At 46.8% G+C, this 24687-nt stretch overlaps 1 protein-coding gene across 1 annotated transcript in view; it reads left to right on the forward strand.

Annotated features, from left to right (window-relative positions):
• KLHL6 (kelch like family member 6) overlaps positions 1 to 24687 on the forward strand; it is a 140689-nt gene that overhangs the window by 9097 nt on the left and 106905 nt on the right. Inside the window, exon 2 of the mRNA XM_075340909.1 lies at positions 19796 to 19961. Coding sequence (XP_075197024.1) covers positions 19796 to 19961 — 166 coding nt within the window. The remainder of the gene's footprint in view (positions 1 to 19795; positions 19962 to 24687) is intronic.

Raw genomic sequence — 24687 nt, forward strand, 5'->3', positions numbered from 1 at the left:
AAAGGCCTGGGCGTCCACGGATGACAACAGTGGTGGATGATCGCCGCATACTTTCTTTGGTGAAGAAGAACCCGTTCACAACATCAACTGAAGTGCAGAACACTCTCAGTGAAGTAGGTGTATCTGTCTCTAAGTCAACAGTAAAGAGAAGACTCCATGAACGTAAATACAAAGGGTTCACATCTAGATGCAAACCATTCATCAATTCCAAAAATAGACAGGCCAGAGTTAAATTTGCTGAAAAACACCTCATGAAGCCAGCTCAGTTCTGGAAAAGTATTCTATGGACAGATGAGACAAAGATCAACCTGTACCAGAATGATGGGAAGAAAAAAGTTTGGAGAAGAAAGGGAACAGCACATGATCCAAGGCACACCACATCCTCTGTAAAACATGGTGGCGGCAACGTGATGGCATGGGCATGCATGGCTTTCAATGGCACTGGGTCACTTGTGTTTATTGATGACATAACAGCAGACAAGAGTAGCCGGATGAATTCTGAAGTGTACCGGGATATACTTTCAGCCCAGATTCAGCCAAATGCCGCAAAGTTGATCGGACGGCGCTTCATAGTACAGATGGACAATGACCCCAAGCATACAGCCAAAGCTACCCAGGAGTTCATGAGTGCTAAAAAGTGGAACATTCTGCAATGGCCAAGTCAATCACCAGATCTTAACCCAATTGAGCATGCATTTCACTTGCTCAAATCCAGACTTAAGACGGAAAGACCCACAAACAAGCAAGACCTGAAGGCTGCGGCTGTAAAGGCCTGGCAAAGCATTAAGAAGGAGGAAACCCAGCGTTTGGTGATGTCCATGGGTTCCAGACTTAAGGAAGTGATTGCCTCCAAAGGATTCGCAACAAAATATTGAAAATAAAAATATTTTGTTTGGGTTTGGTTTATTTGTCCAATTACTTTTGACCTCCTAAAATGTGGAGTGTTTGTAAAGAAATGTGTACAATTCCTACAATTTCTATCAGATATTTTTGTTCAAACCTTCAAATTAAACGTTACAATCTGCACTTGAATTCTGTTGTAGAGGTTTAATTTCAAATCCAATGTGGTGGCATGCAGAGCCCAACTCGCGAAAATTGTGTCACTGTCCAAATATTTCTGGACCTAACTGTATACCCGCAACATTGCTCCTATGGCAGTGTACATCCGATTCCCTGTGGTACCTATTAAGCTGCAGAGCAAATCATTTGAGAGACTCTCCGCTGTATCTTATTGCGGCTTATTAGCCATATGTTTACACTTCTACCTTTTATTACGTGATAAAAAGTCCATGCTGACGAAGGCCTCCGGCCGAAACGTCAACTGTTTTATGGACCAAATACATACACGTAATAAATATTGAACGAACCTGATCAATAAAAAGACATTTGCATACTTATTTTGCATCATTGCTTTTTTGGGAGTGGTAGTGTGCCGGGGTTATTTTTTCCTTCGTATGTTTTTACCTTAGAGCACCTATCTATAAATAATCAGTGACCAAACAAATTTTCAACCAACATCAATTTAATAACCAGAGGGAGAAAAATTCTGTGGTCAATCAGATTGAAAGATAGTACCACCACCCCATGATTATAATGAATGGATATACAACTGATTCGAGGATAAATATACCACCAATTCACACAAAAGAATCAGAGAGCAAGTAAATGAAAGGTAAATCTTTATTGAAACCAAAGTAAAATAGAGAACAAGGGGTGTAATTACAAGACAGTGCACAAGGTGGCGTACACGCACCCCTGACGAAGCTAGCGCCGAAACGTGCGTAGGCGGGACCTGGCGTCATTTCAGCGGTGAGTAAAGTGATCTTCGGTTTTACATTTCTCTTTATATACAGTCACTCTGGGCGTTACTACCCACCACAGGGTTGTATACTCTAACCTATTCCTGTGTATTGGGCTTTTCCCTGAGGCTGTATTGAGCTTTATTGTTTATCCATCGGACACTATGATTTTTCCTTCACCGCTTATGTACGCCACCTTGTGCACTGTCTTGTAATTACACCCCTTGTTCTCTATTTTACTTTGGTTTCAATAAAGATTTACCTTTTATTTACTTGCTCTCTGATTCTTTTGTGTGAATTGGTGGTATAAATAATCAGTGATGCAGAGCTTCTCCTTTGTTGTTCCCCCCTTTTTTACAGGGGCCTTTTGACTGGTTCTATAACTATTATTAACTAGAGGTATCCCCTGTTACAAACTTAACCCATTGTGGTTTTATACAATTAGTATCAGATTTTTATAGGCCCTCCAATTGGCCATTTATTTGCCTTTTGAACTCCTGTGCCTCTGTTTTCTAATATTTGTTATATCTATCTGGCCAATACCCTGGTTCTATATTTCTTTCATACATATTTTGGCATATTGCGGTTACCCGTGTTATATATTTAACTAGGCCTTATATACATGTTTCTGGCCTTGCAATTTTCTACTTGGGTTTCCCCTCCTCCCCCTTTACAGGGGCCTTTTTGACTGGTCTTATAACTATTACTAACCAGAGGTATCCCCTGTTACAAATTTAACCCATTGGGGTTTTATACAATTATTACAAGCGTTAGTGACACCTCTGGTGTTCCCCTGCTATGTAGGCCCCTCCTATTGGCTATTTATTTGTCTTCTGAACTCTTATGCCTCTATTTTCTAATATATCTATCTGGCCAGCACCCTGGTTACATATCTACTTCTTACATATTGTGGCATTCTTTACATTTTACGATTTCATGGATTCTTTGACGTTATGAAAATATATGAAATATACAGAACGTAAAATTCTGATCCATGTCATATATAGTCTCATGTATTGCATAGTGGTGGCCTGGTTTTTGTCATGTTATATTATGTCCCTTTTTATTTCTTAGTCCACCTATACCAATGGGACCTCATTTTCCCATTTTATTGAAATATATTTTTTTGATATTGATATTAACTATTTTGAGATTCTGTATATTTATTGCTCAATAAAATTTACAATATTTTTTGCATACAAATTTGTGCCCTTTTTTCTTCCTTGTTCTCTTTGTTTATAATGTTTTAATTCATAGTTTTGATGCCTTCAATGTGAATCTACAATTCTTAGAGTTGAAAATAAAGAAAACTCATTGAATGAGGTGTGTCCAAACTTTTGGTCAGATCCGGCCCTTCTACGGGTGGCTCGAGGGTCTCCGGACCCGGGGGTCTCGCGGACACGCCGAATAAAAAGGGGGACGTAGATGTACGGGCTAGACCGTATTAAGTTCATGACGCCACCCACGGTGTGTGGTGAGGTGGGACACCACCGCTGCTGTTGTGGGGCACCCGGGGGAGATGTAGTGGCAGCTGGATGTTAACCCCTCCGTGGGCAGGGATGGTTGCCCCGGGGCCCAGTGTCCTTGTGCAGGGTATGGCGATGGCAAGGGCCGGCGCGCCCGGACGTACGGGGGAATGGTTGGTTACTCACAGTAAATGAATCACATGAGTCTTTTAGTAAACCAAGGTGCTGGTTGCCGGCCGCCGCGGCCGGTTGCATTCAGGTCCCCCACCCGGGCTGGTGGTCGCTGTCTTTTCCCTCTGCACTTGCTTTGTGTATGGTGGACTGCCTGGTCTGGAACTCAGGAGTCCGCTCCTGGCTGGATGTGGCCTAAGGAGCCGTGCCCACAGACGCTGGCTCGTGGGATCTATGGGCCCTGGTGGTGGCCTTATCCCTATCGGTGGGCTGTTGTCTTCTTTTAGGGACTTTGGGTGAGACAGGACCTATAATCCTGCCCTCAATCGGTTAATTAGCCAGGCCGCTGGTTTCCGGTCCTGGCTTCAGGGTCCGAGTACCCCCTCTGTGCTACAGTTTCCGGGTCAGTTCTCCGTGTCGGTACCGGCGGGCTACAACCCTGTCCCGGTCCACCTCGGATCTGCCGAGCCGTTTTCCCGTCTCCTGCTGACGGAGACCACCGTCTGCCACCTAGCCAAAGGCACCAGGGCTCCGACCCTGGCACCGTTCAACTTGAACCTCCTCTGCTGGAGCTACACCTAGCTCCAGCCCACACTCCTCTCAACTGGAACTACTAAACTTCACTGCTTGTTTTACCGCCCTGCTGTCTAGATCCCTGGGTGGGCGTGTCCAACTGCCTGGCCCCGCCCACTGGTGTGTCTATCTTTCCCTAAGGGGGGGTGACTAGGGTTTCAGGTCGGCTGTGTGTCACCTAGGTGAGGGATGGTGTTATGCTGGGGCCTATCTGGGACTTCCTGGTTTTGCCAGGGCATCACAATAGTACAACTTTAAAGATGGGAGATCACCTATAATAGGGGATATTGATACACACTAGATGGAGAAAAGTGTTGGCCCACACTTCTTAATTGAATTCAGGTTTTTCATTCAGCCCTTTTGTCACATGTATAATATCACGTACCTAGCCAAGCATTTTGCCTTTGCAAACCTCCTCCAACATTAACATCAACACCAAAACTTAATGGCATGTGTTTATGGCTGAGGAGCTTCATGCACATCCTACGTCACCAAGCACAATGCTAACTATCCATTTGAGTGGTATAAAGCACTTGGCCACTGGTTTCTGGAGCAGTGGAAATGTGTTGTGGAATCATGAATTCCACGTCCCTATCTGTGCCAGGAGATCGTTACTTGCCTGAATGCATTGTGCCAACTGTCAAGTTTTGTGGATGCGGGATAAGACTATGGGACAGTTTCTCATGTTTCGGAATAGACCTTTTAGCTCCAGTGATGGGAAATCTTAATGGTTCAGCATACAAGCCATATTGGACCATTGTATGCTCCCAACTTTGTGGGAGCAGTTGGGAGAAGGCCATATTGGGTTCCAGAGCAAGGTCCATAACGGCACAGTTCAGGAAAATTGGAGTGGAATAATGTGACTGGCTGCACAAAGCCCTGACCGCCACCACATAAGAGCTTTTGGATGAACACAAATGAAGTTTGTGAGCCAGGCCCCCTCATCCAACATCAGTATCTGACCTCATGGAGGCTCTTCTGGATGAATGGGTCATCAGTTCTACAGACACTCCCCAACATTTTGTAGAAATCTTTCCCAGAAGAGTGGAAGCTATTAAGCTATTATAGCTGCTAAGGGACCAACTCCATATTAATGTCTATAGACTTATGCGGGCGTCACACGAGACGATCTATCGTGCGATATGTCGTCGGGGTCACGGTTTTCGTGACACACATCCGGCATCGTTTACGACGTCGTCCCATCTGACACCTACGAGTGACGCAGAACGTTCGCAAATCGCGTATCGTTAACACGTCGCTCATTTTTAAAAAGTCGTTTATTTTTCTTTGCGCCGGTTGTTCATCGTACCCGGGGCAGCACACATCGCTCCGTGTGACATTGCGGGAACGATGAACACAGCTTACCTGCGTCCCGCGGCTCCCGCCGGCTATGCGGAAGAAAGGAGGTGGGCGGGATGTTTACGTCCCGCTCATCTCCGCCCCTCCGCTTCTATTGGCCGGCCGCTGTGTGAGGTTGCTGTGACGCCGAACGTCCCACCCCCTTCAGGAAGTGGATGTTCGCCGCCCCCAGCGACGTCGCTCAGCAGGTAAGTACGTGTGACGGAGGTTTAACGACTTTGTGCGCCACGTGCAACTAATTGCCCGTGACGCACAAACGACGGGGGCGGGTACGATCGCTCGTGCGATCGCATGATAGATCGTATCGTGTGACGCCCGCATTAGAATGGAATGTTATAAAACATCCTGTACAATGTGTAATGTGTAGGTCTCCCCTTACTTTTGTCCATATGGTGTGTTTGACCACGATGAGAATCTTTAATGTAATCTTGCTTTAAATTCTGAAATTGCAGCTGCCCTGCAATGTGCTGGTATCCACACCATCTACAAACATAAGAAAGTTTTTTAGTATGTGGCTAATCCTTAGCACCTCGTAACTTTCTATCTCAGCCTAATCTTAATCCTTTTTTGTCTATTTTTCACCTAATAGTAACAAGAATTAAACAGCAGAGGCTAAAAATGTGTAAGCAATCTAGGTATAAAATTACATTGCTTCATTAGATTACACATTTATTTCCTCATCTGTTGCTGCCAATAGTTTTATATGGAAAGAGAACTGATAAGGATCCTTGTCAGATCTGCAGCAATGTATGATACCAACAACCTAAATTATCTGGATAAACCAGAGTTGAGTTTCATCAGTAAAAGTCTGATCTGCATGTCTGGTACTACTGAGATAATGTATTGCTGACCGTAGGCAAAAGTGAAGCGCTGAGCTGTAGAGGCTGGTTATCTAACATCATGTCTGTACATCTGTACTGCAAGTTTTCCTCACTATCTGACATGAAATCAGAATAAACCTTTCCTGTTTTATGTCAATTAGGAACGAAAATTATTTATACTTGCCAAATGCCAGAATAATGAGAGAGAGAATGTCTTAAGGCATTTAATTACTTTCTGCAAAGTCAAAGGTTTACATACAACAAGAGTACTATGCTTTTAAACAATATGGGACAGCCCATATGATGATGTCATGTCTGTGTACCTTATATGAATATGCTTTGGTCAGACATGTGCATATCAATCCAAGAACAAAAGCAAAAGACCTTGTGAAGATGCTGGCGGAAGCTGGTAAGATTGTGTCATTATTCACAGTGAAATGAGTACTGTATCAATATGGTCTGAAAGGCCACTCTGCTATGAAGAAGCCATTACACCAAAAGAAACATAAAAAAGACAGATTAATGTTTGCAAATGCACACGGGAATAAAGACCTTATTTGTTGGAGACATGTCCTGTGGTCTGACTAAACTAATACGAACTGTTTGGCCATGAAACCCATCATAACATTTGGAGGAAAAAGGGAGAAGCCTAAGAACACCATCCCAACTGTGAAACACGAGGGTGGCAGCATCATGTTGTGAGGTTGTTTTTCTGAACTGGTGCACTTCACAAAATAGATGGCATCATGTGGAAAGTAGATTATGTGGCAATACTGAAGAAATATCTCAAGACAACAGTTAAGGTACCGTCACACATAACGATGTTTTCTGTGACGCAGTAGCGATCCCGTTAGCGATCTCATTATGTGTGACACCTACCAGCGATCAGGCCCCTGCTGTGAGATCTCTAGTCGTTGCCGAATGGTCCAGGACATTTTCTTCAAAGGCGATGTCCTGCTGGGCAGGACACATCGCTGTGTTTGACACTGTGTGGCAGGGTCACAGTGACTGCTGAGATCGTTATACAGGTCGCTACTGCGACCTGTATCGTTCCTGCATTGTTGGTAAGGTCTGACTGTGTGACATCTCACCAGCGACCTCCCAGCGACTTACCTGCGATCCCTATCAGGTCGCATCGTTTTCGGGATCGCTGGTAAGTCGTTGTGTGTGACTGGGCCTTCAGGAACTTAAAGCTTGGGTGGAAATGGATCTTCACAATGGACAATGACCCTTAAGCATACTGCCACACTGGTTACAAAGTGGCTTAAGTATAAAAAAGTCAATATTTTGGAATGGCCATCACAAAGACCTTATCTCAATCGTATTGAAACTTTACTGACAAAGTTGAAAAGGCAGGTGCGACCAACAAACATGATTCAGTTACACCAGTTCTGTCAGGAGGAATGGGTCCAAATTCCTACCAACTATTGTGAGAAGCTTGTGGAAAGAGATCCAAAAAGTTTGACTCAAGTCACACAGTTTAAGGGCAATGGTACCAAATACTAATGAAATGTATGTAAACCTTTGACTTTGCAGAAAATAATAAAAATGCCTTAACATGGTCTCTCTCATTAGGATTACCATTATAAATAATTTTGGTTCCTAATTGTTGTAAAACGGGAAAGGTTTATTCATGTCAGATAGTAAGAAAAACATCCAGATGTGTCTTTTTAGAGAATGTAAGTTATCTTCTGGTTTCAACTGTATGTACTTTGTCTGACATGTTTTATACAGTTAATGTCTAAGCGTGTTTTATTGCATATAGTATTTTACTGTATAATATGTACTTTATAGTATAATATGTTATGTGTGTGTGGCGCCCTGGACAAGCCAGGACGTCACAAGTACTGCAACAACACACCCCACACCCCGGTTAGGCACATCAGCTGCACACACAAAATCCTTGTTGCCTCCCTCCAGGGGCTGATGTCCACACCAAGTGGGGTGGAGCCAGGCGGTTGGCTCCACCCACCGAGGAGTTCACAGTCCTGGAGGTGGGAAAAGGGAGCAGTTCAGTTTTGGAGTGGAGTTGAGGAAGTAGTAGTGGAGGAGCTGACTGGCCGTGTCCGGGTACGTGGCCCGGGCACAGAAACAGCAAGGTTGACAGACGGTGGTGACCGTCTGCAGGCGAGGCCGATTGATGCACAACCGTAAGGACCGGGGACGGGCGGTGGCCCGCCGGTACCGGACCGGGGAGCGAAGAGAGGCCAGCACCATTCGGCAGGGCCTACGGACCCCGACCAGGCTTGGAGTCGCCATTAAACTGGTCAAATCCGTCAGCGACGGGAACCTCCGGGGTTTCCCAGCAGTAAAGACCCGACAAAAGGCAACCGCTCAACCGTGAAGACAAATACAGCTACCGCCAGAGCTAGAGTTCCCAGGGCCAGCGCCTGCGGGCAAAAGGGTCTCCTCCGGCAAATATACCGCTGGGGAGCGGGTTACCGGTGGGAAGCCATCAGGGCCGAGAACATAACACCGGTGCAGGGAGAGACAGTTACCGCCAACCTACCGGGAGTGACTGCCGCAGCCGTCTGTGGGACTCGTCCATCCAGCCGTTTGTTTTACCAGAGACTCCGTGTACGTTACTGACTGAGTAAGTACCACCGTGCCGTCTGGCACTGCGCTGCCCCGCGACCCTGCACTCGGCCAAGCCCCGCAATCCACCTTACAGTCAACAACTCCGGGCCCCGGGACTACCAAATCCCCCTACCCACGGAGGGGAGAGAAACATCCCAGCTGCTCCCTGTCATCGCTCCCGGGATCCCCGTACAGAGCAGCGGTGGTGCCCCAACCTCACCACACACCGTGGGTGGCGTCACAAACCGACATCCCAAACCCCAACAGACCACCCCTTTCACTCACGGGCGAGGAGCGCCGCTCGAGTCCCCGGATCTGGCCCACCGCTCGAGCCACCGAGCAGCAGCAGCAGCAGCCGGACCCGAGCACGGTCGAGCAGCGCACCCCCCGCCCGCGACATGTGACTAATGCATTAACCGTGTAATGTAAAGCATAGGAATGTTAAGTACGAGTGTAAGCAGATAGGTATTAGAGTAAGAGAAGGTTTTAATATGTACAGTGTAATAGATACTGTACTTCCTGGTTGCCGAGGAACTGAGAGCCAGGATGAGAGAAGTGTCAGAGAGCAAAGGATGGTTGGTGAGATAGGCCAGGAAGACAATTAGTTCTGCAGAGAGGTTCCAGCTGTGCAGACAGGTCTTGGTAACTTGGGCACATCAGGGAACCGGGATGTATCTGACTCGCCCACCTGAGGGCTATGGGACACCCGGTGCCGGGCCGGACTAGTCCGGGGGGTCGTCAGTGGTGGCGGGGCCCGACTCCGTGACCCTGGCGGGAGTCAATTAATATGGCTGACGCTTTGAGGGTGGTTATTAATAAAGTTTATATTCGTGATGCCACCTGTGGTTTGCGCTTATTAAGCCGCCGCTGCTGTATGGGGCCTCCGGGGCTGATGTAATGGCAGCTTGGATGGTCCTGCTCCCCACAGGTAGAGCGGTGCCCCGGGGCAACTGTTGGTGCTTGTAAGTGTCGATGTAGTGCTGGCGGAATAACTGAGGCAACTCCAGAGGGTGCAATTTCTAGGTGTTTACTCACAGTTCCTGGTAGGTGCACACTGGTGCCTCTGGACTGCTGAGACCCGCTGTCAGGGACCTCCGCCGATCCTGGGTAGAACTGGGGACAAAAGCCGGTACACCCCTCTATTGCATCTCTTTCTCGGTCGTCTTCTAAGCCTCGCCTTTTATGGATGGACCTGGCTTGGCCTCCACTACAGCCTCTGGGCCGGGGGCTAGCCTAGTTGGTGTTCTACCCCCTTTCCAGAGGTTCTGCTGTGGGCTGTAGCCCTGGGCGCGTGCAGCTGCCCTGGGCCTCGGTTTTTGCCTTTGGATCTGATTTCGCATCCTCCAGCTTCTAGGGACCGTCCCCTGTATGCGGCCTGATCCCTCCAGGTGTTGTTTCTGTGGAACAGGCCACTAGCCTGGAAGCTGTCTGTGGCCCTGGAATCCCTTCTGTTCTACTTGGTGTCACCTGGACCTACTGGGTCCCAGGATCTTCACCAGGAAGCGTCGCTTTCTTCTTCTTGCTCCTGACTGACTAGAGCTCTTTCCTACTGTCTCTCCTTCTCCTCTGCCTCCCGCAGACCTCCTCACACTCCTTCCTTCTCTCTCTTCTCTCCAACTTCATCTGACTAAACTCTGACCTTCCTTTCTCCTCTGCTCTCGGGTGGCTCCTCCCACCCCCCAGTTGCTAAGCTTCCACCCTATGGGAGCAGGGATGGGTCTTACGGCCCCTCCCAGCATGCAGCATGGGAGGGTTGCTGCCACTATCCCTGGTCCCTGTGTGTACCTAACAATGGTGTAGTGCAAATTTGCCTATGGACCGGCGTTCACCCCTTTCCTTACCCAGGATGGGACATCACACCGCTGGATGGGGTGCAATGTTCCTGTGGCGACGGAAGCCTCAGGGGCGCCACACTCCCCCACAGCGAATCCCAGCACGTGCTCGGGCTGAAAAACAACAAGAAATGTGGAAGAAATTGCAAAAGAAAACATTTTGGTGTACACATGAAACATTAAAACTTTCGAACTTTTCTTCCCTTTATGGGAGGCGCACTTTCTTTAACGTTGCAAACATTCTTATAAAACTCTAAAATTCTTTGGTGCCTTCCCACCAGAATTCTGGTAGGGGGCACAACAGGTGCAACTATATACAGGTAGGGATCTTCTGACCACACATAGTCCAGTGGCCCAAAACGTCTTTGTAACTTTAACTTAGGGGGTTGCATGAAAAGACTAACCAGCCACTAATTTCAATGGCCTGGTTAAAACATTACACATCATAAACAGGGGACCACATTCCAGTCTAGTGGCCCGGTACACAAACAAGGGGGTGACATCTTCGAAAAGAACAAAGGGGCAGGACATTCAGGATGGGTGACGTCTTCAAAAAGAACAAGGGCAGCACAAAAGGGAAAATCTTCAGAAATGACGAGGGGCAGACAGGGTCTATTTACAGTTCAGCTTCTTCTTTACTGTTCTATTTGCGGGGGTAGATATGGGGATCCCACTCCGGCATTGCTCCAGGCAACAGGTAGGCTGAGGAGATTATAGTTTGAGTCTCCTGGGTGTTGGTGGCTAGCCTGCTGGAGGGTGCTGCGTCCTGGGGTTGAACATGGCCGCTTGCTGGTGTGGTGCTGCTGGCGGAAGCGGTAATACACACTGGCATGGTGCGGCGCCACTCTGGCTCTTCTGGGGCTGCCTCCTCCCGCAAGATATGGACACTCAGGGCATACCAGCCACGGCTCCCCATCAGCCTTGTGTATTCCACCAGGTCGCCAGGCTTGACGTCGCGCCCTGGGTGGCCTCTGGTCAGGTGTTCTTCAATATCGCGGCGGGCAACAAACATGTCTTTGCCCAGGCCGGGCTCTCGGATAAAGCCCCAGCCGCCTTCCTGTCTGAAATTGATGACCTGGCCCCTTCTGACTGGGCCCTGGGATCCTTTGCGGGCCTGCCGGATTTTTGCTTTTGAGGCCAGGTTGGACGCCTCCACAGCCCTCCGCTTCTCCTCCCGGAGCTCCCGTTCCCGCTGCAATTGCTCCAGCTGGCGGGTGCAGGCAATCTCTGTTGCAAGCGGGGTCGCGGCAGGGCGCAGGGGACGGACCAGTCCTAGGTCGCGGACTGGAGCGGCATCCCAGTTCACCCCGGGTGAGCATGCATCTAGCAGGTCGGTAGGAGGGCTCGGCAAGGGGCCGCCAGGCTACCTGGGCCCGCGGTGCTCAGGGCGTCTTCGCTCCCAGCGTCTGCTGCGCTCTCTCTGGCCGCGGAGCTATCAGCGGGGGTCTCCTGCAGGCCTGCAGGAGAGCTCAGCGGTGTCATCTCGTAGCACCAGGGGCTTGGGCAGGCAGGGGCAACATGCGGCTTACCCAGGTCCAGTACCGCGGCCTGTTCTCGGTGGCCCACGACTTCTGCTGCCGCCTGGTTCTGCTCGGCACCCGCCCTCCGCTCTGCATCCTCCACCTGCCGTCCCACTTCAGCCTGCAGGGCGCTCAACCTCCGGGTGAGGAGCTCGACTTCCTCTCTCAGGAACTCTAGTCCAGGATCCAGCCTCTGGGTCGCCAGGGCGTCTGGCTGCAGCTTCTCCGCCATGCTGCTTGCCTGAGGACCGTTCACTGCTAGACTGCTCGGGTGGTAGACCACGCCACTCGGCTGCACCCTTTCCCCTTTTGGAGGCGGGGCCGGGGGCTGCACCAGCGCTTGGCGCCAGACTGGCACCCAGCCCATCACAGCCGGCACCGCTCCGCTCACTATCCAGTACATCTTCTTGGCTTGCTGGTCTGGCATTTAGACTTGTTCTGCCAGCCGGCCAGCTTTTCTAGTAAGTCCAAGAGGGTCTGGCTCACTGTAAGTGCTCAGGAAAATAACAATGTATAGTAGAAAAAAATCCCGGCACACTTCTGAGTCATAAGAAACAATTAATTTGTGTTCAAACTAGAGTTTATTTTGATTGAAATTGACGTTTCGGCAATTTTAGCCTTCATCAAAATTCAACTAGACAAAGGAAAAAAATATATACATACATGTATTAGTACCATACTATGTCAACTCATTATAATATATAGAAAATACAACAAAGAAAAAATACCTATATGGTATATAACAGATAATTCTCTCAATATAGGAATCTTGATGGATTATCCTGTGACAGACATCAAGAAAAAGGAGGGTCCATTAATTGAAAAAGACATATCATAAGAACTATACAATAAGGTGTATATGCCCAAAAATATAAAGAACATATTATATGAATCACATAAGGGAACAAAATTCCAAGGGCCAAAAAGAGTACAAGAGAATAAAGTAATAAGGGTTTTTTTACCTGAAAAGGGATAGAAGACATTAAGTGAAATCCAGTGTATAAGGGTATAATACCGCTATGTGGAAAGCTGGGAAATAATAAGAGTAGAAAAAAGGAAGTTTAGAACACCTTACTAACAATAAGACAATACAAAGCAAAAAGGCCCATTGGATAAGCTGGAGAGCAAAGCAGTGTTACCTGTGTCCAGGGTGATCAGCGGTGGAGTGAGTAGAGTGAACTGACAGAGAGGGTTTATAAAGGGGAAGGGCGGGACAATTGAAGCAATTTCCTGAAGATGGAATAGAAAAAAAAAAAAAAAAGAGAGAAAACAGGAGAAACAGAGAAAGGAGGACCCAAAAACTTCCATGGAGATGGCGGTGAGCGTCAGCGTAACTATAGGAAAGAGGGGAAAGAAGTAAAATTACATGTCAAAGAAGCAATATCATATCATTAGATATACGGCATTTAATTAAACAGCAAGAGTGGGTTTAATATGCTTACAAAATGGTGAGAAATACATCACAAGGGTATATGAAGACACACGGAAATAATCTGAAATATCAGAATAATGATGTGTCGGTATAGAAAACAGCACAGATAAGACGGACCTCAAATAAAATAAGATAAACTTAATGATACTCATACTCCCTATTGAGACCGTGAGGGGACAGGGTACCCAGCGTATGGATCCAATAGGATTCGGAATGAAAAGGATGAAATGTATTAACAAATGTAGTAAAAGGTCCTGTGCGTTTAACCGAACCAGTGGAAAAACTTTTTTGAAGAGCAGAGCAAACCACTGATGGAGGATAACCCCGTTGGAGAAATTTATGAGACATTTCTTGATGTCTGCGAGAGCGTAGCTCATGATTGGTAACTATGCGTGAAACCCGTTTATATTGAGAACAAGGTAATGATTGTTTCAGATGGCGGGGATGACTGCTGAAATAATGCAAAAGACTGTTGCGGTCTGTGGGTTTTACATATAAATCAGACACAATATTACCCAGATGATCCATGGAGATAAGCGTATCCAAAAAATGAATAGCTGAAGAATCAGTATGTTGTGTAAATGTTAAACCAGGAACCCTTGTATTGAGAAAGTTGAAAAAATCGTCAAAAAGGGCATGAGAACCCGAAAAAACGATAAAAATATCATCAATATAACGTTTGTAAAAGGTTATATGGGATTGAAAAAGAGGATGATTATATGCAAATAATGACTCGAAATGCGTCATAAAGATATTGGCATAAGGGGGAGCAGCATTAGAACCCATAGCGGTACCCTTAATTTGGAAATAGAATTGATCTTGGAAAAGAAAAAAATTCTTATGAAGAATAACATGTAATAATTCCAAGCAAAATTCTTTCTGTGGGGACGAAAAATCACTGTAAGTATCCAAAAACCAATTGACCGCTCGTGAGCCTAAATCGTGATCAATACTGGTGTATAGTGAATTTACATCCAGCGTGACGAGAAACGAGTCAGGTGGAAATGGACTGTGAGATTTAAGTTGGTGAAGAAAATCATCCGTATCCCGTAAATACGAGGGGGTCGTGGTGACAAGAGGAGATAAAATACGATCTAAGGTTATTGCCAATGGTGACAATAAAGAATCAGTGGCAGCAATAATCGGGCGTCCAGGTGGATGCCATAGATTCTTATGTATCTTAGGTAGTGTGTACATGACCGGAATGACCGGATTCACCTTATTAAGATAAGTAGCTAATTTAGAATCAATGACACCCGAGATGGAAAAACGTTGAATCAACTCTAAGATGGTACGTTTGATATCATGGGAAGGGTCACCCGATATAGGTAAATAAGTGGAACTGTCTGATAACTGTGACAAAATCTCAGATGTGTAATAACTCTTGTCCATAACCACCAGTGAGCCGCCCTTGTCCGCTGGCTTGATAATTATCGAAGAATTATTCTTAAGGGACTGTAATGCTTGGGTCTCACATGGAGTTAAATTATTCTTGACCCGTAACTCACCCCGTTTGACAGTATCAATGAAATTATTAATGTCAGTCTTAACGAGAGATACAAAGGTTTCTGCTGGGTGATAGTTGCGTGGAGGCATGAAACTACTGGGCATAGCCAAATTTAATGATGTGAATGAAAATAGTGAACCAGACAAGGTGGAACTCGGATCAGGCAGTATCTGATTAAAGTGAACTTTTAACCGAACAGATCTAAAAAATTTATTTAACTCTTGATCGAGTTTAAATGTATCAAAATGAGGAGTCGGGCAGAAAGTCAAGCCCTTTTGAAGGACTTGTGATTCGAGGGGGGACAAGGTGTAAGAGGAGATATTAAAAATGAGGTCCGCCTTACCTGAGATCTGGTGGTCATCCGATCTCCCGATTGAAAGTCTCCTCTGTCCCCTCCTCGTCGTTTTGGTGGCAGACCGCGTCGTGGGCCTAAAAAAGACGTCTGTGGAAAATCCCTCTCACTGCCGGAGCTAGCAGATGATGAATAATCGGGTCTGAAAGGTTGACGTCTAAGTGCGGGAGATTCACCGCACCGCCACCGATAGACTTGTCCGCGTTTATAATCACCCTTGTCTCTCATAAATTTGCTACGTTTACGTTCCTGAAGAGATTTCTTGTATTCTGATATGGTAGATTCCATTTTGGACTTCATAGTAACAAGATCAGAGGATGAAAAAGTGTTGGTTAATTGTCCTTCAATGGTTGAGATCTGTTGGGAGATGATATTCAGTTCCTTATGGAGATAATCAATAGTAAGTGTCATGAGATCATATGAGCATTTATTGAGAATCTGTTCAAAGGTAATACAGAACTCCGGATTGTCCGAGAACAAGGTTGGACGCAAAGAGACGCGTAAGCCACGGGGTATCCTCTTAACTTTGTAATACTCAGCAAGAGTAATGAGATGAAGCTCAAGGGCTACTTGGCGCTTCAGTTCACGTTCATACTCCTTGGTTCTTGATTCCTCACTTGGAGTAAATAAGAATTGGCCTGTAGAGGTCACTCGAGAATGAATAAGGGAAGATTGTTCTTCGTTATATGAAAAAATATTAGAAGCCATATTCAATAGGTAGGTACAACAGGAGCTCTAGACCAAAAAGTATGATCAGGTAAGTCCAAGAGGGTCTGGCTCACTGTAAGTGCTCAGGAAAATAACAATGTATAGTAGAAAAAAATCCCGGCACACTTCTGAGTCATAAGAAACAATTAATTTGTGTTCAAACTAGAGTTTATTTTGATTTTCTAGGCACCATTTCTCTCTCCTCCGTTCTGCATAGCGGGTTCCACTTCGCGCTCTCTCTTGCAGAACAAGGGGGCGGGGCTTACTTTCGCGCCCTTCTCCAGGCACGCCCCCCTTCTTCCCGCGCTCAGTAGCTTCAATGCAGTTCTTACAGTAAAACACACAGTCTTTTCAGGCGCACAGTACCCGGTGGGGGTCGGGCACGAAATCCTGTTCGTGACGCCAAAGTTGACTCGCCCACCCCAGGGCTATGGGACACCCGGTGCCGGGCCGGACTAGTCCTGGGGGTCGTCAGTAGTGGCGGGGCCCGACTCCATGACCCTGGCGGGAGTCAATTAATATGGCTGATGCTTTGGGGGTGGTTATTAATAAAGTTTATATTCGTGATGCCACCTGTGGTTTGCGGCTATTAAGCCGCCGCTGCTGTATGGGGCCTCCGGGGCTGATGTAATGGCAGCTTGGATGGTCCTGCTCCCCACAGGTGGAGCGGTGCCCCGGGGCAACTGTTGGTGCTTGTAAGTGTCGATGTAGTGCCGGCGGAATAACTGAGGCAACTCCAGAGGGTGCAATTTCAAGGTGTTTACTCACAGTTCCTGGTAGGTGCACACTGGTGCTTCTGGACTGCTGAGACCCGCTGTCAGGGACCTCCGCCGATCCTGGGTAGAACTGAGGGCAAAAGCCGGTACACCCCTCTATTGCGTCTCTTTCTCGGTCGTCTTCTAAGCCGCGCCTTTTATGGATGGACCTGGCTTGGCCTCCACTACAGCCTCCGGGCCGGGGGCTAGCCTAGTTGGTGTTCTACCCCCTTTCCAGAGGTTCTGCTGTGGGCTGTAGCCCTGGGCGTGTGCAGCTGCCCTGGGCCTCGGTTTTTGCCTTTGGATCTGATTTCGCATCCTCCAGCTTCTAGGGACCGTCCCCTGTATGCGGCCTGATCCCTCCAGGTGTTGTTTCTGTGGAACAGGCCACTAGCCTGGAAGCTGTCTGTGGCCCTGGAATCCCTTCTGTTCTACTTGGTGTCACCTGGACCTACTGGGTCCCAGGATCTTCACCAGGAAGCATTGCTTTCTTCTTCTTGCTCCTGACTGACTAGAACTCTTTCCTACTGTCTCTCCTTCTCCTCTGCCTCCTGCAGACCTCCTCACACTTCTTCCTTCTCTCTCTTCTCTCCAACTTCATCTGACTAAACTCTGACCTTTCTTTCTCCTCTGCTCTCGGGTGGCTCCTCCCACCCCCCAGTTGCTAAGCTACCACCCTATGGGAGCAGGGATGGGTCTTACGGCCCCTCCCAGCATGCAGCATGGGAGGGTTGCTGCCACTGTCCCTGGTCCCTGTGTGTACCTAACAATGGTGTAGTGCAAATTAGCCTATGGACCGGCGTTCACCCCTTTCCTTACCCAGGATGGGACATCACACCGCTGGATGAGGTGCAATGTTCCTGTGGCGACGGAAGCCTCAGGGGCGCCACATATCCTCCAATGTGACCGGAGCCTACGGCTCACCTCAGGATGGGCATAGTGTAGCCATCCAAGGCAGCTATTGGACACGGCAAGCTGTGGAGACAAGAAACAGGGAGAGTAGAGGTTTATACTCAGCTGCTGGAAGGCTAATATCCAGGGCGAAGGCTAAACAGAAGAAGTACACCTGAGAACAGCGGCAGCAGAACAGGATTACATTGGCCATGTCTGTCAAGAAGGTTGAAGAAGGAATAAAATTGATATTGTTGTTTTATAAAGAGACTCTCTGTGTAATGTTTTGCCCTCCCACATCTATGATGGTGATCAGCTGCAGGGAGGTGGAAGCACCCCGAAGATCAAAATAAGTGTCACAACCTCTGTCTGGGGTGGAACACACACACAGGTTCAGTCTGTTGAAATTAGAGCGGGGCCCTGTGAGCCTGGCAATTGCCCCTCTCTACAACTCTACCAGGTCTCTAATGTCAAAGATGACCATAGTACAGGGGCGGACACAGACGATATTAGGTCCCTGTGCAAATACAATACATGGGCCTTTTGCAGCCCATTAGCTCATCAAACTGCACAATATCTCCTGTTTGGAGGTGGTAGTGGGCCCCTCATCTCTTGGGCCTGTGTGAGGCAGCATAGGTTGTGATAATGGTATGTCCACCCAAGACATAGTGGTCTAAACTAGAGCAGAGAGATCCGATGTGACCAGCTCTGTTGATTGGGTTACTAGGTTGATGGCTAAACTGATAAACAGTCTAAAATAGAGCTTAGAGATCCAGTGTAGATGTGGCGCCCCTGAGGCTGCAGTCGCCACAGGGTACTGCACCTCACTTAAGGTGCAGTATTCATCTCGGGTAAGGAGGGGGTTAACCTCTGGTGTTTACACATTTCATCTTACACACAGCTTAGGTGCCTTCTCACTGGGGACTGGACAATGGTAGACAGGGGGTGGCCATCACGAAGCATGGGACTTTCCCGGTCACTAGGACAACCACCTGGGGGGCGGGCACTACTTGGGGTGGAAGTAGGAGTAACTCTTACACAAACTTTACTCAAGTTGGGACTTCAGTTCTGGCAGCACGACACCACTTTCTTCCTTCTTTCTCTTCATGGAGCCTGCGGCTTGGAGCGGGAAGCTCAGCCCAGGTTCCTCACTACTGGAGAGGCATTCATTGGGAAAGGTCACTTTCAAATACCGGTAGCTACCTCTAACTTACCGGGATCGGCTGGAGCCCATCACAGCGGAGACCAAAGGACAGTGAGTAAAGACCTGGAACCGCAACTGCCGTGTCCGTCCTTCATTGCCGGCGCTGTCGCCCCGCGCTATGGCGCCAACGGCCACTACTACCACCATTATCCTCTCTGGCACCTAGTTTCACCTGCAGGAAGCTGAACTGCTCTAGCTGTGACACCATCCGCCCCAGAGGACTGCGACTGCAGCGGCGGCTAATCCATGGCCGCATACCGCAGATGGGATCACAAGACAACTTCCAACATCCTCATCATCTCCCCACCATCATCCCACCATGCCATCCTCCACCCTTTTGGTGTACAACTTGGGGCCACGAAGCCGGGCAGGGCCACCCAGGACATCCCCCTGACCCGACATCACCGGCCCGGCTACGAGTAAATTTACCCCTGCCCCATGGGTGCTACATAGACACCTCTATTGGTTGGGTTATTAGGTAGATAGCTAAACTCATAAACAATTAGTGCGTATGTGCACCATTGAGTTAGGTGCCATGCTAAACAATAATGCCTCCTACTATATGACCATACATTACATTGTTGCTCACTGATGTAAGTGAATACCATGTAATACTATGGTAGATTTTCCATGCATCTGCTTCTGCAGAGAAATGTGTTTTGGGAAACACCAGGTGTAGACTTGTAAGAAGCGGGAATTGCAACTATTTGCTAATCACTTGGGCAGATTAATTTTAAAAAGTAGTTTTTGAGTCATTTTGAGATTTTTGTTATTCACAATATGCTTTGGTGCTGCCTTATCTGACTCAGATGTGTCTTTCTTCCTTAGAGCCATGTTCTGTAATGACCTGAAAGAAAAGTATGAAGAGAAGATTGTAATCCAGGGAGTGGAAGCAGAAACCATGCAGACTATCTTGGATTATACTTACACTAGTAAAGTAGTGATCACTAAGCAGAATGTGCAGAAAATATTAGAGGCTGCCAGTCTTTTTCAGGTAAGTCCACTATTGTCACATGGTGCCCACATTGGGCCCTGTATACAAGCTTTTGCAGGAATAAGAAGTGAAGAAGTGGTGCCTCAGAATAATGAATGCTTGAACCTGATTGGTTGCTATCTGCTACTACACATATTGTTGCTCTATGTTTTTTACATATAGTGCCCAGAATATACTAAGTTCCTGATGCTTCTGGACTTACTGAACACATGATTGCAAGATGCCTACCAAGCATAGTAGAGCTGCTGTGCAAGCAATGACTGTGGCTATTTTCCCCTGTAACTTGGGCTTAGTAACAAAAGTTTTGAGACTGACACAAATTTTCATTTTCACAAAGTTTGCTGCTTCGGTTTCTATAGTGACAAATTGCATTAACTAACAAAGGAGAGCAATGGAGTTTTAAAGGTGAAAAAGTTAAAAATACAATTTTATTCTGAACATTTTTTTTTAAAAAGATTACATTTTATTCTGAACATTTTTTTTAAAAAAAGATTACATGATAAAGTGCAATTTTAACATGACACCACAAAATGTTAATATACAAAGTAAGTAGAAGAAGCACAATGGGTGGCCATAGAGTAATGACTGGAGAAAAACCCTATCCTGGTGCAACCCGTATCAAAAGAACCTCAGGTGTGAGAGCACAATGGCATTAAATACTGGGAAAGGGGTTTGGAGGCAACAGGATTAATACCTAAGGTGTCATGTCAGGCCGTGTCACCTTCCTATTTGCTCCCCCTGCGGTGTCTATATGTTTCCATTGTGCGTGTCTCGGTGTCCATGGTTACCTTTTCGACTTCCGGGAACACACGTGGACTCTGACACCGTGGGGCGTTTACGATGGGATGACGCGTCCGCGCATACGCCGCATAAGTCCAATAGCATTGGGTGTAGTGACGATCATGTGATCGTCACTATGGATACAAAAAGGTCCTGCCGTCACACTTTAACATACCTACCCATGAATAAACGACTATAATTCCTTGTAAAACGTACATTGGGTCCTCCACACGGAGCTCTCCTTCCACCGGCAAGCTGTATGCACTGGCACCTTAGGTAATAATCCTGTTGCCTCCAAACCCCTTTCCCAGTATTTAATGCCATTGTGCTCTCAAACCTGGAGATCTTTTGATACAGGTTGCACCAGGATAGGGTGTATTTCCAGTCATTACTCTATGCCCACCCACTGTACTTCTATACTTTTGTAAACTTACTTTGTATATTAACAATTTGTCGTGTCAGGTTAAAATTGCACTTTATCATGTAATCTTTTAAAAAAAATGTTCATAAAATTGTATTTTTAACTTTTGCACCTTTAAAACTCCATTGTTCTCCTTTGTTTTATATATATTGGAGTAGGTATGGGTTCAACACCTTTATATATCATTGTGGTTGGCCCTACAATTTAATGTAAAAATGTGCCGCAGGTCTCTTTGTTTGGTAATTTGCATTAACTGTAGCTTTTTAGGAAGAATGATCAGATGAATTGCAAAAAATTGAAACGTCATTCCTTCCCATAAACTTACCTAGCCATGAAGGCTTCAAGGTTCACAGGAAAATAAGCAATTGCCGGGACCATCTCCTAAACAGGATTTAGCTGCAGAATCAGTTTAACACCAGTGCAGAGCTAGCTCCGAAATGGCAGCCTAACTGGCCTGGTGTCAAGAAGAGAAGTAAAAATGCCACCTCGGAAAAACTGATATTCTGCAGGAAGTAGAGGGATTGGACTGCAGAGGACTGGGGTAAAGTTATCTTCTCTGACCCAATTCAGTCTCTGAATGCTATTATACAGTAACTGTTGTGTCATACCAACAGTAAAACATCCTGAGACCATTCATGTGTGGGGTTGTTTTTCATCTATAGACCGGTTTTCTCACAATTTTGTCTAAGATCACTATCATGAATAATTATTTTTATCTAAACATCCTCCAAAATCAACATCTCCCAATGATCTACATGCAGTTTAGTGATGAACAATGCTTTTTCCAGCATGATGGAGACCATGTCACAAAGGAAAAGTGATTAGTGAACAAAATATTAACATTTTGGGTCCATGATTGGGAATCTCTCAAGATCTCAATCCCACTGAGAACTGATGGTTGATCCCCAAAAAGCAGAAGGACAAACAAAACTACAGAAATTGTGATAAACTCCAAGCACTGATTAAACAATATTGGGTTGCCATTTGTTAGGATTTAGTAGAGAAGCTGATATCCAGCTGCTAGGGTAAAGTGCAGAAGTCTTGAAAAATGGGGATCAACACTGTAGATACTGAACTTTCTCGAGTACTAGGATAAGGGGACACATGACTGTAGGAGTTTTTTATTGCCTTTCTTTATATTGATTTTTTTTCTAAAAAAAAAAAAAAAAAAAAGGGGGAAACACCCAGCCTAATATAGTCAATTTGTTTACTTAGTTTCTTATTACTGTTAGAAGGGCAGAGCTTAGAAAAATATAACTTCCTTTTTTATTGTCTCTTCTTTCTCCTACCAGAAGAGATGGCAGAAGCATTTCCCACTTACCCACCCCCTTTTCTTTGTTTTCCTCTGCAATTGTATATTTCATATCTTACTTGACTGCTTACCCTGTTTAGGCTTTCTTTATCATTTATCTTTTATCTATAACCTTCCTTTGTACTTGTTATCCCATAATAAAAAAAAAAACAAAAAACATGTTGATTTGCATTTTTTCCATTAACCGTCTAAGCCCAAGGGAGGGCAATCCTCCCGTCATGGGTCCCTAGAGGTTTCCTCCAAAGGGAGTTTTCCTTTCCTGAGTGCTATGGGATGACTCTTTCTGAGTTTTGGGTTTAGTGTCTTTTTATAGATTTTAGCCTGGTTTTGTTTAAAAAAATAAGTAAATAAATATAAATAAACATGTAAATGAAAAAGTCAAAATGAAAGGCGATTTAAATCAAATCAGATTGATATATTATTGTCACTGCTGTGATATTGCGGTTCTGGAGTCAGGTGAAGGTGGCCGGCAAGTTATGGTGGATTAGTTTTTATTTAATAGAAGTGTGACGCCCTGGCCTATCAGGTCGTCACAAGGGTGCCGTGCAATCTGCCCTTCTGCATGGTACCCGCTCCTCCTTGGTTACGGGTCCTGTCCCTTTGGTGTTGCTAAGAACAGGTATACACAAATCCTGAGGAACACTCTGCACCACACCCACCAAACACCCATTGAGCAACCTGAGGGGAATAGGGCCGCCCAGATGGAGGGATGGTAGAAGGAGGGCCAGAAGTGTAAGTAGTAGTCAGAGAGTGTCAGTGAGCAGTTACAGGAAAAGGTCACGCTGCGGAGCTGGGCTCCTGTACCCGTCCCAGGTGCCAGACGTTGCCCTGGCGTGGAAGGAGCTGGAACCCCGGTCGCAGGGGGTAGTGGCAAGGGGCACGGTACTGCCACAGAGGGCAGTTCGGCGGCCTTGTGCTACAACCGGGCAGGGGCCAGGGCACGACGGAGTATGCGGACCCTAGGCTGGGAAGTAGCTTTATGCAGCCTAGTAATTCACCCGACGAGGACAGAATCTTCATGAACCGCTCTCCACCCACTCCAAAATCAGGGTACTAGCGCAACAAGGGGGATAGGACTTCCCAATATCGTCCAGAAAATCCCAAGCGTTAACCCTGAGAGCAGGCTCACCTTGCTAGCCACACAGTTGAGCGGGACCCGAGTAGTTTTAGGCGAAAGGGATCCACCAAGTGTAAACACAGTGCCAAGGGACAAGGCTTCAGACCAACCAGCAATGCCAAAAGGGCACGGACACAGCATGTTCGAGCTAAAGCTACAGGGCATTCAAGACTTTGGTTTACCCGGTGTCCGTGTCAGCATCTCTGGACTGTGTGAGTACGTTGTGCCCCTTTGCTTCCAACGGGTCCCCAGCCTGCCCATCACCGAGCCCCGGGACACCTTCCCCTGCCCATGGAGGGGTTAACATCTCCAGCTGCCACCCCATGGCTCCCGGGCGCTCTCCCTCTCTCCTAAACGCAGCAGTGGTGGTATCACATTTTACCACGACCCGTGGGTGGCGTCACGAACACTATCTAATCCACCCTTTCTACCCCCTTTTTCATTTTGAGCGGCCATGGTCCGGAGACCCCTCGAGCCACTGCTGATCCCGATCCGAGCAGCCCGACGGCTGTCGTGGGGGCGGCACAGAAGCTGTTACACAATGATGGTGAATAGGCTGAGCTTTGGCAGCCAGTTTGAAGGATGTGATAATGGTAACTTTATCCAGAATCTTTGGTAGGGTCATTGTAGGTGTACCCTTTTTGGTGAACTAGCTTTGCTACTGTGGCAAATGAGAGCGTGCCGCGGCCGCTCCTGGATTGCAATCTGCTAGTTGCTGTACGACAGGCAGCTCAGGGATCTCACAGTATCCGTGAATCTCAGAATATACTTACATAGACTCTTATTATACCTCATGTGATTTTTAAATATAAAGCTCTGGCCTTTTTGTAGCTCCCAGAGAAGGGGGTACTCGGTCCCAGGCGGTAACAGACTGGGATGTCACTCTGGTGGCCGTTGCGCTGTCCCGTGCTCGGGGCCCCTTTTGTTAATGGGGTGTATTTACAGGGGAGATAAGAGTTTTTGTAATGTGACTGTGACGCCCCTGAACTAGTCAGGGTGTCACAGGGTACTGCACCCTCTTTATCTTTTGATGCAGGATTCAACCCCCCATTGTTCTGGGATCCTGACTTTTGGTGTTGCTCCATCAGCATTCAAA

Source organism: Anomaloglossus baeobatrachus, chromosome 3 (genome assembly GCF_048569485.1).
Source record: "Anomaloglossus baeobatrachus isolate aAnoBae1 chromosome 3, aAnoBae1.hap1, whole genome shotgun sequence".
NCBI classification, from domain to species: domain Eukaryota; kingdom Metazoa; phylum Chordata; class Amphibia; order Anura; family Aromobatidae; genus Anomaloglossus; species Anomaloglossus baeobatrachus.